The 17275-nt window shown below is 39.8% G+C and overlaps 1 protein-coding gene across 2 annotated transcripts; it reads left to right on the top strand.

Moving 5' to 3' along the window:
• The first annotated feature begins 4641 nt into the window (after positions 1 to 4641).
• Positions 4642 to 16369, top strand: tekt3 (tektin 3). 2 transcript variants are annotated; one of them, XM_005913552.3, is made up of 8 exons: positions 4642 to 9472; positions 9718 to 10294; positions 10925 to 11008; positions 11128 to 11198; positions 11292 to 11435; positions 13274 to 13496; positions 14350 to 14504; positions 16123 to 16369. In XM_005913552.3, exons 2-8 carry the CDS (start codon positions 9728 to 9730, stop codon positions 16337 to 16339), a joined length of 1461 nt encoding a protein of 486 aa, XP_005913614.1. In that variant the 5' UTR covers positions 4642 to 9472; positions 9718 to 9727; the 3' UTR covers positions 16340 to 16369. The 2 variants fall into 2 exon arrangements, with proteins under 2 accessions (XP_005913614.1, XP_005913613.1); XM_005913551.3 differs by having other exon boundaries at positions 4644 to 9472; positions 9688 to 10294.
• The last annotated feature ends 906 nt before the right edge of the window (positions 16370 to 17275 follow it).

Below are 17275 nucleotides of genomic sequence, written 5' to 3'. Positions count from 1 at the left end.
GATTCTGGTCTGCGGATGAAGAAGAAATGTTTGTAAATATACCTTACATCACAGTTGCTTCATGCTGAAATGTCATTAATTCTCACTGATATAACTTGTTAATAACCAGAGTGGGAGGGCGGTATGATATCATTTTGGACGGTGGGGGATTATTGATTGCGCTCATCTATTTCTTTCATCACTGCAGGCAGGTAGTGAAAATTTCACAGAGTTTGTCACACGTAACAGGTCTTTGTTTGTCTTTGCAGACAGCAGGCATTGAGCTGCAAAAAACCCTACACCTAATAAACAGTAAAGTAGCACTTCTGTCATGCAGGCATTCACTTATGCAACAGTTCCCTGTCTGCAGACCTTCTAAGGACAAGAGGAGACAATGCAATTTATTTCCTTTGCTGGTGCTGTTATTATGATTATGTTTCTGTGCACAGATCCAGTTCTCACTAGGATTGCTGAGCTCTAAGATTTCACAGCTGTACTGTCTGGTTGTGAGCAGTTGTAAGCTGAGGGAAACAGTATGACGGAAACACATCTGAATGCGTGCATGTCTAAATATATACATGTGGTAAATGAAAATAGTCCAGTTCCCACTGGCTTAGAAATCCTGAAGATAACCAATATTACATTTACAGAAAATTCTCTGTGCACACTATATGTACCATTGAAAAAAAATCTGTTTACTTTATCATTATGCATGAAAACCAAAATTCATAATTGTAGATATGCATTATATAGGTTATATAATCTATATAATGCATATCTGTGTAATACCTTTATATCGGCTTCTTTCTCTCCGATCTTTTAGGAGATAAATGAAAAAGAGCTGAGTGCACAAAACATTAAAACTTTGCATATCATTTGTTTGACCCTGAATACTTTGCATGCTTCTGAAAACATGCAGGACTAGTTTTTGATGATGCTTCAGTGATTATACACCTGGTCAGCCAGACAGTTGATCGGATGGAGCTGGCAGAGGTCCGACTTCTCACAAAGTAAGGGACATCACCTTATATTACCCCACCATACTCTCCTACACAGTGAAACAATTGCAAACATCACAGTGATGAAGCTTATGCTCTTTCATATGCAGCTGTCCAGGGGACAGTATGATGAGGTTTTCCACTGCAGGATCAGTGAAATCCCATCCCTAGTGCAGCTGTGCCCTGCTGTCCTCAGTGGCCAGGATCAACAACATAGGCACGTGATGCCCATTCTGGGTAAATGAGAGGAGAGAGAGAGAGGGAAGGAGGCACTAAAACACCTTCAGTGTTTTAGTGCCTCATGCTTCTCATGCTGGCTGGGAGCAGTACGCAGTGTGGTAAGAGGTTTTGGGTGGTCACCTTAAACAGTGAGTGAAAAAAACTGCGTTAGATAAGTGCAAGTTCACCGCAGCAGCTTGTTTTACACACAGAACCAGAGCGGGAGAGATGATAGCACTCGTATAGAGAATTAGAGGTGTATGGAACTGAAAGAGATACATTTGATTGCTACATCTGGTAAATATGTTTAAATATATCAAATTCTTAACTGTTCAGGTCTGACTTGGTGTAATTGTTTTGGTGCACTATTGAATAAAATTGGTGATCTAAAGTTCGAAAGGTTAAAACAAAAAACAGTAAGTATAGTCGACAGAACAATCCACAAAAAGAAGAGTTAAATACAAAAGGCCTACTAAGAAATCTTAGCAGTTACAGTCCTTACTTATGCTGACTTTGTCTCCTTCTACTGAGGTAATTGTGCATTCCCAGCTGCTGCATGCTATCCTCTGTACACACAAGATGAGGGCATATAATTGCCACAGATCCACGAGAGCCAGCAGAGGGCTAACTCACAGCTCTGGGTACTCCTCACGTGGCACATACACCTGACATGGCATCATGTGATGTACACATACTAAAAGAACATCATAATCAAAGTAAGAATGGACTCTAATGGTAGGGGCTAAATATGATACTCAGGGATTTGACAGAGGCTGAAGAAGTGTCCACTTGGAATTCCACTGAGACATTTTTACAGTTCAGCTCTGTGTGCGCTGCCAGAATTGAGAACCATATGGCCATAATTTTCACATGCCTACGCCACTTATAATATCTTGACACCTCTACTGAATGACTGTCATACCAGTGACCCACAGTTTGTCTCTGACACAACCTACAGCGCATCCCAGGGCCCCGAACAAGGTGGGAAAGGCAAAATCTTGTCTAGCAAAATGAAAAGTTCCCACTGCCTCTATTTATGAGACCGTTACGCTGCCAGAAAAGATAAATGAAATTCTCTCAAGTTTGCTGAACATATTAACAATAGCGGCATTCTACTTCAGTCCAAATTTGGGAAAGAGAGAACAATTTGAAAGCTTGTGAGGAGCTGTCAACCACATGCCTTCGGCATTTTAGACAGAGGGGGAGGGCGCAGAGGTTGGAAAATGCCTCTGAACAAAAAAGCCATGGTTTTAAATGCCTTTCTCCGCCTTGTACTGGTAAATCTGAATCTTCCTTGGCCTTTTGTTTGGCCAGTGTAAGCTTTTAGAAAAGAATTCAGACAGGGTGTGTGCAAAAACATCCCAGTAATCTATGGTCAAGCGTGTGATGCTGGCATGGTTGCATGGTGCTTGAATTGATACTGGCACTATAGTGTGCTCAAGTGAGTAGAACTGACTAAAAAGACCACTTGTCAGGTAAATTTCTATGAAGTACACAGTTTAGAAACAACTGAACAGCTGATTACAATATGAACCATGCTTCTGCTCTAATTCTGATTAGACAATCTAAATGCTACCAAAGATGCGTTACAGTACTGTGTGCACCTCACATGAAAACATGCCTTTGAAATCAATCTGATATCTTGCTGGATGCACTTTGACCTTTGGCAGCACTCAAAGACAATGTAAGACAAGGGGGAGTCGGGGCTTTGTACGTGCTGGATGTGTGTGTTTTACATACCTCATATCTCTACTGTTTACGGTACACATACTTGCAAGATTAAAACTGAGTCACTGGAGCATCTTTTTATTAGGTAATGAAAAGGCTGCAGTTTAGAGAGGATGTTTAAAGGAATGAATAAGCTTAGGGGAGTGTTTTAAAAACCATGTGGATGAGAAGGAATTCCAAAGTTTGTTTCAGTAAAGCTATAAACTGTTTCACCTGTTTCAGCTCTCATACTGTGCTTGTGTTTGTAAATTCTGAACTTTATAGAAGAAAAGAGCAAAAGCTTAAGGAGGACATGTATGGCCAAGAAGAATATGGGGTCAGTCTGCCTTCAGTTCCACTTGTACAGGTATCTCCTGTTGGAGACAACGGTGTCTGTAAGGCGGCAGATTGTACAACAGAAATGATACAGTCACAGAGTCCATCTGGACTCTGGACCCAGTCACTCTTCCAACTCTTGTTCTCATGCTGCCAAGGCACAGTGCACAAGTCTCCCATATGCAATGACAGACACCTCTTTGTGTGAGACGACAGACTTTGAGTGATTATAAAAAAGGATAGCTCGAGAACTGCGATAAATGGAACATTTATTATGAGGGATGAATGGAAAAAGGAAGGCAGTGTGACACGGCAGAGGAAAATAATCTAAATGCAACTGGAATTATACTTCCTAAATTCCCTTTTTCCTTTCCTAGCTTTTGGTATTGAATACAGTTTACACATCAGTTAGCCACATGCCTCATTTCACACCTACGCCCCTAAATGGCACCAACCCGTGGAATGCAGGGTTCTTTGTTCATGATTAAGGTCTACATATTGCTATGACCATTACGTGCATGATAATGAGTCACTGTGTAACCATCTCAAGTTTCTATCATTCATTTTTTCTTCCTGTCTTGCCAAGCTGCAGTTTCCCTAATTTGGGGTAGAGGGCTGAGTGTGAGATTAAAACACACACGCCCAGTCTGAATAATTCAACTCCTGAGTCAGCATGGAAACATTAGACTTCATTCCTCTTCTTAACCATTTAACCAAAAAAACAACTAGAATTACAACCACCAGTCTAACTGTAACCTTATAGAACAGTGGTGACCAATTCACAGAGTGCTGAACTGCTTAAAAAACATATCACCAGTAAAGGTGCATTGCTGTCCTGCAGGTAATGAAAAGTCAAGGAGCTTCACATAAGAAAATCTTGTGTTTTAAAAAGTACACATAAACAGTGCAAAGACTTTAGCATCTACAGCATTAGCACTAAGCTAAAAATACTTCCTCTACATAAATGGCACAGATCTTAATGTTTTGATGTGACAGACAGAGAGGCTGCTTAGTGTTTCCTCTCCAGGCCTCCCCTCGTCTGTCCTGTCCTGCCCTGGCCTGCCCTCTCCTCCGCTCTGCTGAATGCCACACAGTGGCTCCAGTGGAATGTGATGACCACGGATTGAACAAAGCCCTCCATTCATGGCCCCTCGTCCCACTCTGGAAGTTTGCAACTGGGAGCCTTGATCACAGAGTGGGGGGTGGCTAGAGTCCATCCACCCCTTGCCCATCCTGTCTGACACACATTGCCCTTCCCTGTACCACCACATGATAGCCAGCCACCACGCAAACCAATCCATCCATTGCATTTAATTTTCTTTATTTGCAACATTAATTAAAGTAGATAGATATCACTCACAATGAAAACGCTCAAATGCATACTAGGGTACATGTAACCCTCTTAACTTCATCTTTTAAACAGTTAAAAACAAAAGCAGCTTGCAACGTTTCTGCTACAAGTGTTTTATGTGATGTCCTTTTATGAAAATGAATAATTATCTGTGCACTTTGGAAAGAAAGCAGATGGCAACAAGTGCAATTCATTTTGTGCCAACCACTAACAGCCATAATGCCTAATGATGATAGATCAGTATTTCCCATCTTAGAATGGGTTGGGTATAAAATAATGTCAACTTTAATGCTTTTTTTTTGTTACCCAGGACACAAAAATATCTGTTGCCTGGATGTCTGTGCATCTCTGCTTCCTCTGTCTGAGTATCTAATACAATATCCATCTGCCTGCTTTATGGCGAGGACATAGAATGCTCTTTGCTTCAGACAGTTGCAGACATCAGACTGCAGATACAGTAGAAAGTTGCCATGCAACTCCACACAAACATGCACATGGCAAAGAAGCATCTTAATAGGTTTGCATTGCTATGCAACATTTAGCGTACTGAATAAGCTTCACAGATATAGTACAAAATGTACAATAGTATACACATAAGGCATAAATGACACCCTGTCAATATATTATAGAGCACCGTTATTTAGTGTAAAGAATAAAAAAAAAAAATTCACAAGCTTCAGTAACAACCTTCTATAATACTGTAATAAGATCACATTCATATTTTATAAGTGCATAATACACAAACAGACACACACACTGCAAAATTATATCACCATCTTTGTACTTTGACAAGATAAAAACAACATGAAACATGCAAAAACTTCAAAACACGATAAGTGGAATAAAAAAATAAAACGTAATACACTTACATCTAACATACATCTAAATAATACTGACCAAATAATACTGACCACTTGGCAGCATCACATAAAAAAGGGACTATCAAATCTACTAAAAGCCAACTTGAACTCTGTTTTAAGAAGGCCTAGAAATTTTGTTAATATCACTGAAGATATTGGAGAAAGGGTGTATTTTCAGGTTTTCAGATTGCAACCATGATTTTTTACATTTATTTGGGTTATATTTGTATAGAATAGTCACAGTAATGATTATCTTGGCGTGCTGAGATGAAAGAATAGCATAGAAACTAAATTAAATTGCAATCAGAGGCTGGATTTCATCTATAGATTTAAAATTTTGTTGCATTTTTGACCCACCACTACAAGGAACTGCTTTGACCCCTCAGGTTATAAGAGCCTAAATAATCAACTTCACTCAACAGCATGATACCACTGTTACCAAAGAAGACAAACTGGAGGACTCACAATATAGAAGCACAAGGATGAATGTGTATTACGGCTATTAGAAGAAATCATTAGAATACACAGAAACACTTCCTTGGGTGACTACTGACAATCTGTGATAAGCTCAGGAGGCTCCTGTGATTTTCCCACCTGGATGCTCCATTACCACAGTGGGGGATCTCTAATATTGTCATTAGATTTAATGGTTCATTACATCTTCTGTATTGTTCTCCAGGTGTGGCCGCCCTCCTCGTAGAAGGATCCATCTAGAATTCATGAGAGGAAACTGATGCCAGTATAATGGCCTGCATAGTCGGGCATAAAGACAGCTACAAGTCTAGTTTATCTGTTTGACCCAGCAGTCAGGAGTGTAAGCAAAGCACAGGAAAGCACCTCATATCAATCTTGCCAATAGAGGAAGCTGTGGTACAACCAGAGGCTTGGACAATTGCCAGGTTGACATCAAAATAGGTGTGGTTTGAAGAAGTGAAAGCACTAGGGGCCCAGGGAGGGAACAGGGAACCTGTTTTTTTGTTTTTTTGTTTTTTTTTTTACTAATTAGGAATGTTTAGAAAACACACCTGACCTCCTCACGTCGTCTATTTTTACCCAATCAAGAGAAGGTCAGTGGTGAAAAGGAAAGGACACGACCTTAAGGGATTGTGTGTGGTGAAAGGGGTGTGTTGCTACATATAGTAAGAAAATAAGAGAACTATCACCAAGTTTGTTTGTTTGATATTTCTCTGTGCAAAGTTAAAAAAGTGCCGCAATTATCCGCTCTGGTTGTGAACAGATTATAACAATGCTACAGCATCCTAACTTTGCAGGACATAGTTACAAAATGTCTCAGATGTGCAGTTGGTTGTGGTTGTCCACACTCAAGCAGAAGGATCAAGTTCTTATTTTGTATCTCCAGCTATTTTGGTTGTCGGGTGTTTGAAGGAGGACACTGGTATCTGCACAGCTTATTAAAACCGATCTCTGAATTCGGAGCACCGGAGCATTGTATGACTTCCAGTATTAATGTTGCAAAAGAAATAATATCAAAGTACATGTCTACATGTGTGAAGCAGTGAACGCTGACTGCAGGTTCAGTGTATTTTTCTACCTGTCCAGTCCAATTTGACAATTCACTGCCACTTTCATTGCAGCCAAAATGAGAAAAATTCAAGGCTTGGACACTTCTGCCAAACCACAGGACATAAATTAAAAAAATTATGACACTATAATTTTCCTGCTTGTCATTTTTTCCCCCACAGCAATATAGCTTGACTGCTAAATGGCTACTACTATATACCACATAAGAAAAGGAAACTATTTCTTAAAACTTCATACTATGACTCAATTTAGAAGCTCTGTTTTATTAATGGTTTTATACCGCTGAAGATTACAGCCTTCAGTTCTGTATCACTGTACTCTAAGCGGAGTAGACAGCACACTTGCTCCCTCAGACATTTCTACTGTGCAGTAATTAACAACATACTCTCATGGGCCACATGGCAGGAGTATATATAGGCCCCACTTACATTGCCTTCATGTTCAGAGGCCAGTGGGGAGCTTCACTAGGAATCGCTTTTCCAGGGGACACTTGCAGTTCTATCCAGGGGAGGAATTTCAAACGCAGGCGCGCTTTTCATGCTTTTCTGGGGTGTATTTATAGTGGATGAGGTCAGGGCAGTAGAAGCGTGTGGGATGGCCTTCTTCAACCTAGCCATGTTAAGTGATGCCGCAGGCTGCAGGGGTGGAGCAATGGTGCGCCATTCCATTCTAAATCTAAACCTGTATGTTTGTGACAATAGTAGCTGAGCACGGGCTGCAAAACTGCACGTGGTGGCCACCAAGACCTTTCCAGTTATAAAGTGGGCAGGTCTTGGAGGAGGTTCCAGGGCAGGACATATAAACCTGCAAGCCAATCACAAATTCTTCATTAATGAGCTTGAGATTTCATTATGTGATCTCTAAAGTGGGGTTTGATGGATTTGTTTGTTTTTTTACTTAAAGAAAAACCTGTCAAAAAAATTTGTTCCCAAAAAACAAATATTAATTAAGCTTATCAGTACAGTACACCTTAAATACCTGAGTACATAGATCAAATTCAGACTGGACCCTACTTGGGGAGTTACACTAATTTACTTCCAGATTGTAAGGGTACTAACTTCTTTCATGTAATGAGGATAAGCTAACTAAATGATTGCTGCTACAACAGTATTTAACACAGCATTCATACATAAAGGGACAGCAATATAGATGTTATTCTCTACAAACATGGAGTTAGAAAACATTCTGTGCTTGAGTCCTACATTATGAGTGTGTAAGTGTCAGTAAGATGGAAAGCTGATCTCACTGAAAGTTGCTGGTTAAGTATTATCATACAGCCAGGGAGGATGAGAAAGCTCTCTTTACCCGCCATAAACTCTGCCAAGTAAAGTTTTAAAATTATTACAACATTAAATAATTAGCAGTAGATTAAATAACATATGGTGGTTGGAAAGACCCCAAAATAATCTCATTCAAAGATTTTGTTCAGATCACACTTCTATTGTTAAGACAGAGCTAAATAAATCCTGGTTACACCTTTCCTTGTCCCTGTGGAAACCAGGCTATCATCTGTCCAGCCCTACCCCCTCAGAACAGATTAATGTAAACGATCCTCATTTCCAATGGTAGGTAACACAACACAGATTATTATTCTGTGCTACAGGGGTTTGTGTGGACTCTTCCTGCGGCATGAATCATTAAACAAGTAACTGTAATCAATACAGACAGCTTGGTTCTCAGGGTGACGGTGAGCTAATGCGTGCATGCATGGAGACCAACTGAAGTTGACTGCTTTAAAAACAAAGCTCCGATTGCTTCCCTTCTATCGAGGATTTTAATGACAAATGGCTTGATTAAGCTACAGAAAGTAATCGATCATCCGTAAATAAATTCTTTAAAAACTGATTGGGGTGTATTTTGAATGTTTATCTTGTTTAATGAAGAAAGAAGAGAATAGGCAGAATGTGGAGAGCTGTAAGTTATCAGTGAATTAAAAAAAAAATCACAGTTCATGGTGCTGAGGGTTTATAATATAGGCATCTATTTGCTGTGTTGTTTTCACTGCATTTTACTTTTCCACTTTAACTGTGTTCCTGATAAGCTGTGCCTGTATTGGTTGAAAAGTGGACTGGAACTTTGTAAAGTCACAGGAGGTCAGTAGGATTTTATAAAGAAATCTAATAAGAAGAAACATTACAAACACCAAAGTTACATCTGTCCTGTGGACACATTTTGTAACACTGGTGCATTTACTAGTCCAAAGAAAAGCACCTGGTCACTATTAATCTGAAAATCCTTGGCACAGTGTTGCAGTAACCCATGGCAACTGCTTCTGTGTCAACAGAAATCTTGAACAAGGCCAGCTGCTGCTGTCCAGGACTGTGCAACACCATTGGTTGGCTGAATGAATGACTTGCTAACTTTTCTATTATGCATGCCAGTTTACCTTTAGTGCGTTCTTGAGCTCATTCTCAGGTAAACAGAGCTGAGAGGCAGCTGGTCACAAGACACTGTCGAGCAACTGACAAGCGTCCATCTTGGTAAGGCAGTTCTTTGTCTACTTTGATGCTTCACCTTAGTTCTGATTTTATTTTCCACCTTCTTACTCTAATGAGCCATCTAAACATGTTTTCTTTGTATACTTAACCAACCTACAGAGTTTGTAAACTGCTTTAAATGTCTGATCCAGGTAGCTAATATGAATATGTAAAATATTCAAATCAGTTTGAGAACTTTTTTCTTTACTTTGACTCAGGACCAGTAGTACCACTTTGAACCCTTGCAGGCTTCGAAAAATGGAGTTGATTGGATCCACTCTGACAGCAACGTATGCTCGGCCAAAAAGCAGCCACTTTCTCCCTGCCATCTCCACTATGGCATCCAGCTATCGAAACCCCCAGGCAGCCCTGGTCATGAATCCCAATGCCAGTCTGTGGAGGACAAACAGCTATTACAAGAGCAACAGCACTATCCCATCCCCTTCCATACAACGAGAGAATTTAGATTTGGTTCGTGCCAAGACGGTGTTGTACCCATCCAACAGGAGCGCGCTGACCACCCGCTACACTCCAGATGACTGGTACAAGTCCAACCACAACAACTACAGGGAATCCGAGTCTTCCCGGAAAAGCGCAGAGAGACTAAGAAGAGACACCATCAGGCTGATGCAGGATAAAGAGCAACTTACCAGACGAACCCAGGAGAATACCAGCAAGAACATAGGAGAAAGGCTTAATGACATTGTCTTTTGGAAGTCTGAGCTGAGCCATGAGATCGACAACATGGTGACAGAGATAGCAGCTCTTAATGAGGTCAAAAGGAGGCTAGAGAGAGCCTTGGCAGAGACTGAAGGGCCCCTTCAGGTGAGGCTGGAAGGAATATGTTTCAATGAGCTACTTTGAATTTTTTTTTTCACGGATGCACACTAATTTTGAGTGATATTATTTGAACATTTAGCTTGATATTTTTTATTTGTTTGAGAGAAAACATGACATAACACTGGTCATACCAAGACTGAGTGCACGCATATTATCAATCATCCATATTATGCCAGTTTTAAAGCAGTCGTCTGTTTGGTTGTAGAGACAGTTTTTGCATGATCCTTTGCAACCCTTCAAAATGACGGTGCTTTCACTGGGTCAGTCCCATAAATAGGTCATCCTAGTGCCCTGTTCGAATGACCATAGTCCACCTGAGAGAGTTAACTTGATCTGGCTTTATATCTGATGACAGGGACACCTTTCTAGACCAATATCATGTGGCATGAGACTTTCTTAGAGACTTCTCCAGGTGACTGAAATTGGAGTATGATCCAAACATGTTGCAGAACTTAGTATATGCACACCTTGATATTGATATAAATTGTGTTTTTCTTTACAATCATATTATATCCCCATCTTTTGGAGTGTCACAATCAATGTTAAATAAAGAAAATGTTCTTTATGGATTTACCATTGCAGCTTGCTTAAGTCAAAATAAAATTTTGCTAACAGGTGTCTCAAGAGTGTCTGTACCACAGAGAGCGGCGGATGTCCATTGACCTGGTACACGATGACGTAGAGAAAGACCTCATAAAGGTAAAATGAAAGATCAGTGTGGTTATATATATATATATATATATATTTGGGACTCATGAGACCAATATTACTGCAGAAATAAGAAAGTTGTTATATTCTTTCTACCTGTGCTAAAAAAGGAGGTAGAAGTTATAAAGTCATGTCAGGAAAGGATGAGGCGACATCTGGACAGAGCCATTGCTCAGCTGGCGTAAGTCTGACAATCTGACTAAGACTGTGCAGTTTGACATGTGCTCAATTTCTAAAAGTTTTCATTTCTGTTTTACATTATGTGATTCATTAGGTCAAACCGTGCAGCTCAACATGAGTTGGAACGAGATCTGAGTGACAAACTGACAGCGCAGAGGATAGATCAAAGGTGTCACCATTTAAGGAACACATCGGATGGTATTGGCTATTACAGAGGAATTGACAGACTAGACCCTTCGTGAGTATAATTATATATTTGAATATCTGAACGATTCAATTATATTCGATGAAATACTTGATATTGCTGTCCAGAATTTGTTTACGCTTGCATGAAATGATAAATTGTTGTGTCCAGATAAATATATAAAAATGTTAAGCAGTCTTGAAGCATTACTGTATATTGGTGATTTGTTGCAAGTGAGATGTAAATATTTTATCAGGCGATTAAAAGTTAATAGTAATGCCAGGAACATAGTGAAGCTGCACTTACGCACACCAGGGCTACACTCACTGGTTACTTTATATGGTGCACCTTGCTTTTGCCTTCCAAACTACCTTAATTTGTAGTGCTATTGATTCAACGTGGTGCTTCCAACACACTGAGATCATATTGGATTGACATCTGGTGAGTCTGGAGGCCATTGTTGTGTTCAAGAAACTAGGCTGAGGTGATTGGAGTTTTGTGACATGTGTTATACTGCTGGCAGTATAGACTGACACTCTGTGGACACGGCCAGCAACAATGCTCAGGTAGGCGGTGGTGTTTAACTCAGTTGGTATTAAAGGGCCTCAAAGTGTGGCAAGAAACCAAAACACCATCACCATCAAACTGTTGATATAAGGTAGAAAGGATAAATGCTTTCATATTTTCATTTATATTTTTTTATATGTTTTAAATTCTCACCGTACCATCATGCAGGAGAAGCCAGTTTTCCAGTCTTCTATTGCCCACTTTCGGTGAGACTCTGAGAATGGTAGCCTCAGGTTCCTGGTATTAGCTAACAGGATGGCACCCAGTGTGGTCTTTTGCTGCTGTGGCCCATCTGCATCAAGGTTCCACATGTCAAGTATTCAGAGATGCTCTTCTGCACACTGTGGTTATAATGCCTTATTATTTGAATGAACTTCCTATCAACTTGATGCAGTCTGGCCATTATTCGTGGACCACTGACACTAACAAGGCATTTTCATCTACAAAACTGCCGCTCGCTGGATATTTTCTCTTTCTCATGAAATTCTCTGGAATTTCTAGAGTTGGTTGTGCGGAAACATCCGAGTAGATCAGCCCATCTGGCACCAACAACCACGCCATGTTCAAAGTCACTTAAATCACCTTTGTTTTCCATTTTGATGCTCAGTTTAAACTTTAGCAGATCATCTTGAAAATGTCTACATTCCTAAATGTACTGAGTTCCCACCATGTGATTGGCTGATTAGTTGTTGTAATCAGCAATTGAGCAGCACCTAGTAAAGTGGCCAGTGAGTGTAAATGATGACTATAAGTGTCAGCTTTACCATGTTCACCATCTCCCGTTTGAATACTAGCAATTGCTAAAACAAACAAACAAAAACTTTATACAATTTTCCATAATTGTCATTCCCAATAAACATTTAAGTAACCACAACTATTGCAACCTAACAGGGACATGAATGCATGTACCTAAGACTTCAGGGTAAATCTAATGTCTAACGTACAGTTATACTACAAAAAACCCAAACAATCATATTGTGTTCTTTATACTAGCTCACTTCATTTTTGTACCAGTTTTCATGCATTTTAAGCATTTAGGTTGAAAAGTTTTTCACTAAGAATGGTACCTGAAAGTTTACTAATCATAGTAATTCTTTGTAATAGACTTACTATATAATCTGGTTTATTATGATGGGCCCTTGAAGGTTTTCGTTTGCTAACAAGCCCCTGCCTCTCAAAAGTTTAAGAACAATAACAATGAAATTTGGCTAAAATAGCTAAAAAGTTTTGTGATATCTGAAAAACTCTTTTCCAAATGCATCATGTTCAAAACCAGTGGGAGTGTTGGAACATACTGTAAATGCATCTAACTGTTTCTCTGTCAGAATCTCTCTGCCTGACTCGTGGTCCAAGTTTACAGATGACAACATCCTGCATTCCCAAAGCGAGCGAGCTGCCTCCCACAAGCTCAGGGATGAGATAGAAATCCTGCTGAACGCCACTTCCAATGAAATGTGGAACCAGTTCAACAATGTCAACGTAGCCTTCACCAACCGCATATCAGAAACCGGTGATGCCAAGAACAGCTTGCAAACACACCTGGCTAAGGTCATCACCTTTTCTGCATGGTTTATTTCATAAAAGACAATAATATCTTGATAAGGTTATGTAACGGGGACATTTTTTTATCATTGTATTTTAATCGTAGTGTAATGAATTACAGCCTGTTCCTAATTTTATTCTTATGTTGGACTTTGTTCTTGATTATTTCACAATGTGAAATAAAATGTGAAATAGATTATTAAGAAAAGTGGTTTCAGAGGCAATCACATGGTTTTATTTTAGGAAAAAAAAGAAAAAAATCCATTCCTTTTTTCTTATTGAGTATTTAACTACATTTGCCACTTATTTGGAAGAGATCATGTGTCTGTACAATCCTTTTCCCCGCTTCTTTCTAAAACTCTCTATCTCCATCAGCTGTGCAGATTTGCCCTCTATGGTGGATTATATGGATTATATTTGCAAAACATCCCTGTCAAAGGAGAGGAGCTGTAGTAGTTTGTTCATTGCTTGTGTCACATTCTGCACTTTATCCCATTGATTTCAGGTTGCCATCGAGAGCTGCTGGATAGTTCGAACACTGACAGGAGTGATATGAAGCACAAGGTCTTCAATAAACCTCACTCACTGTTAGCTGTAAGAAGTAGCGATTGGCTGAAATGAAATTATTTCAGATGGGGTTAGACAGAGCAGGCCACTGTGCATGTGTGTGCCTGTGTTCAGCTGACTCAAAGTCTGCAGCTTTGTACATGATCCTTTTTATTGAGATTCTCACATTTTCCCCTCTTTTGGCTTCGGGTCAGCCTTTCCCTTAATTTCCATGCCTAACTCAGCTATGCTTACATGACTGGAACTCTCAGCGGCTGCATCACAATTTGTTGTCTTTTGTCTTTTCATGCAGACTCTACAAGAGATCTTTCAGACTGAGATGCTAATTGAGTCAATAAAGAAGGCTCTCAGAGATAAAGAGTCCCCATTAAAAGTGGCCCAAACGAGGCTGGAGGAGAGGGTCCGTAGACCCAACATAGAGCTCTGCAGGGACAATCCACACCACAGGTAGTTTGTTCCACATTTCCAAATCAGATGTGATTTCAGATGTTATTAGATTGTTCCTCCAGACAAAAAGGTTTTGAGTTTCAGTTACTTGCACTAAGGGTGAATAGAGAAAGAAAATCACCAAACCTTCTACATTTGTGCTACAATCAGCAGACACCAGCTGGTCATGGTGAAGGACAAAAAGCTGTCTGGTTTTAGGAGTCAGGAATGGTAAATGGATGGGTTCCCATATGACGTTTTTCTACTCTGAGTACTCAGAACGCTTTATACACGTTGCCGCATTCACCCATTCACTCCGATTTATACAAGCACTTTTTTCTATGTAAGCACTGTCTGTCTAAGGCTACGTTCACACTGCAGGCAAAAGCACATCAAATCCGACTTTTTTGACCCTATTTATGACAGTGTGAACGGCACAAATCCGATATTTTCAAATCCGACCTGGGTCACTTTCGTATGTGGTACTGAATCCGATACATATCTGATGTTTTAGAAAGCGACTGCTGTTTGAATGGTCATGTCGCATTAAATCCGTCTTTTACGTCACTGACACAAGACAGGCGCCAATTATTAGCGCCGGAGAAGACATTGTGAACGCTTCCTGGCCATCCAGTGTAGATGTCAGTGAAACTGTTGGGAAGACAACGTTGGAGAAACGTGAATATTTTATTTGTACTGTATAATCTGCAGATTCTTACAGAAATCTGCAACTATCCTTTAAAGCACCGCTCCTCTCTAAAACACCAATAACGATAATTATTAGGCCATATGTAAATAACAAAATAACTTTATAACTTAAAGCAAAATTGGGAAACCTAAAGTCCGAAACAAGTCTTTATATTAAGGGCCATCAGTCAAACAATACTGTTTGGTCTGGGTCTAAACAGAGCGCGTTGTGTATGACGTCGTCTTTTGCACATGCAGGCCACTTTGAGGGTTCACACTAGAGCGCGTTTGCTGTCACATTTTATTTGTAGTGTGAACAAGCAGACAAAAAAAATTGGATTTGATCAAAAAATCGGAATTGAGCATTAAGACCTGCAGTGTGAACGTAGCCTAAGAATCACACACATTCATACTCCAATGGACGTAGGTGACCTGCCTTACCTCCTGAGCCAGAAACACACCTAAGAAGGAAAACTGCGTTCTGGCGGTTGATATAACTAGTAATTATGTGGTAACGCATCTCAGGCTATTTTGCAATGTAGTGTGTGCCTTTTGTATGTTACAAATTACTTCAAGGAGTGAAGAAAATTATGCAAATATACTATTTCTCAATCAAGAATCAAATCATTGACAAAGAATGCACTGATTTCCCTGATTTTAACCGGCTGCTATTTGTACTTTTAACTTAATTTTTAACGTCACTTTTAGTTAATCAACCTCATTGAGTGACAAAGTGTAATACCAGTGAATTACTGCCAAAAATGTTTTTTTAACTTTGTCATTTGATACATTTTAGAGGGGTTTGGCCTCTCTGTGGTTTAAATGAACAATAATATAAATTATTACCTTTAATTGCAAATCTCACAATGTCATACTTTGGAAAGTTTCCTTAACTTCTTTCCCTATGCTGCAGATTTGACAGTAAGCAGTCTTTCTCTCTCTAATTATTCAGACTTGTGAGTGAGGTGAGAGAGATCGAGGACACTATTCGGAAACTTCAAGAGAGGCTGATGGAGGCCGAGAACACTCTGCAGACTTTGGTGAAGACCAAAGTATCCCTGGAACATGACCTATCTGTCAAAGCCAATTCACTTTTCCTGGACCAGGAGAAGTGCATGAGCATGCGCAAGAGCTTTCCTAGCATGCCCCGTCTGGTGGGCTACACCTAAAACCAAGTCTTAAAAGGAGGACCATTGGAAGACCAATGGAGTTATTGTTTCTGTAGGTTTGGAGTGGTTTAAATGAAGGTGTGGATGACCTAAATGTAAACACGATGACTTTAAAAGCAGATATGCAGCAGTTTATAAAAAGAAATAAGAAAAAGAATCATATGCAAAGGCAAAAACTTGATATCTACAGTAATACAATTACACATATGTTATGCTACTAATGTACTAAATGGCAGAAACTTGTGTTCACACTTGCAACCTATATTTTAAAACCTTTAACAGAACTATTTACTGTTTCACACTGACATAGAGATTCTTTATGTTGTATATTAACTGGTCATCTTAAAGGAGCCCTGTTTTAACTATGAATAGATTATGCTGATTTTGTTTGTGACTGTGATAGCACCTGAGAAAAAAAGAGGTACTTATACACTACCAACTGGAGCAAGGTATCTTTATGTATCTAAACACTACCTTAGCGACAAACCTTGAGCCAGTGAAGCACAAACAAGGGCATTAGTAGCACGTGACGACAAACCCCAAACAAAAAGCAGAGAGTTATTTGCACAACACAGTGAGTGACCTAACTGTTATCTTGGACGTGGCATGTACGAAACACTTACTTAAGTAAGTCTGGCACTTAGACTGTAAACATACACCTGTAGTTTGGTTAGCTCTCCCGTAGGACCTGAGCCTCATAACTTCTCATCAGTCTCTTTCTGTCACCCGTGTTCGCTGTCCCTCTTGTGCCAGTGTCGGCCTGCTCCTGTGCAAAGACGCTGCCATTTGTATCGAGTATCAGTTTCATTTCATTTTGTTGGTATAGCGAATAGCTTTCTGAGCCTAAGCAAACTTTGGACACACAGATACAAATGCATGCACTGTAAACACTACTATCACAGTCCCTGACTCAACCCTTTGTGCTACTCCACTTCC

Source organism: Haplochromis burtoni, unplaced genomic scaffold (assembly GCF_018398535.1).
Source record: "Haplochromis burtoni strain Fernald_Lab_line unplaced genomic scaffold, NCSU_Asbu1 Contig_6, whole genome shotgun sequence".
NCBI lineage: Eukaryota > Metazoa > Chordata > Actinopteri > Cichliformes > Cichlidae > Haplochromis > Haplochromis burtoni.
Note: the sequence above shows the minus strand (reverse complement) of the source record. Positions and strands in the feature narration are given on the sequence as shown.

Bases quoted from the DNA above. Each gene is read 5' to 3' on its own strand.
- tekt3 (XM_005913552.3), top strand. From the start codon at position 9,728: ATGGAGTTGATTGGATCCACTCTGACAGCAACGTATGCTCGGCCAAAA. The intron at 11,009-11,127 runs GTAAAATGAAAG...GTGCTAAAAAAG, and splicing joins TAGAGAAAGACCTCATAAAG to GAGGTAGAAGTTATAAAGTC. The intron at 13,497-14,349 runs GTCATCACCTTT...CTTTTCATGCAG, and splicing joins TGCAAACACACCTGGCTAAG to ACTCTACAAGAGATCTTTCA.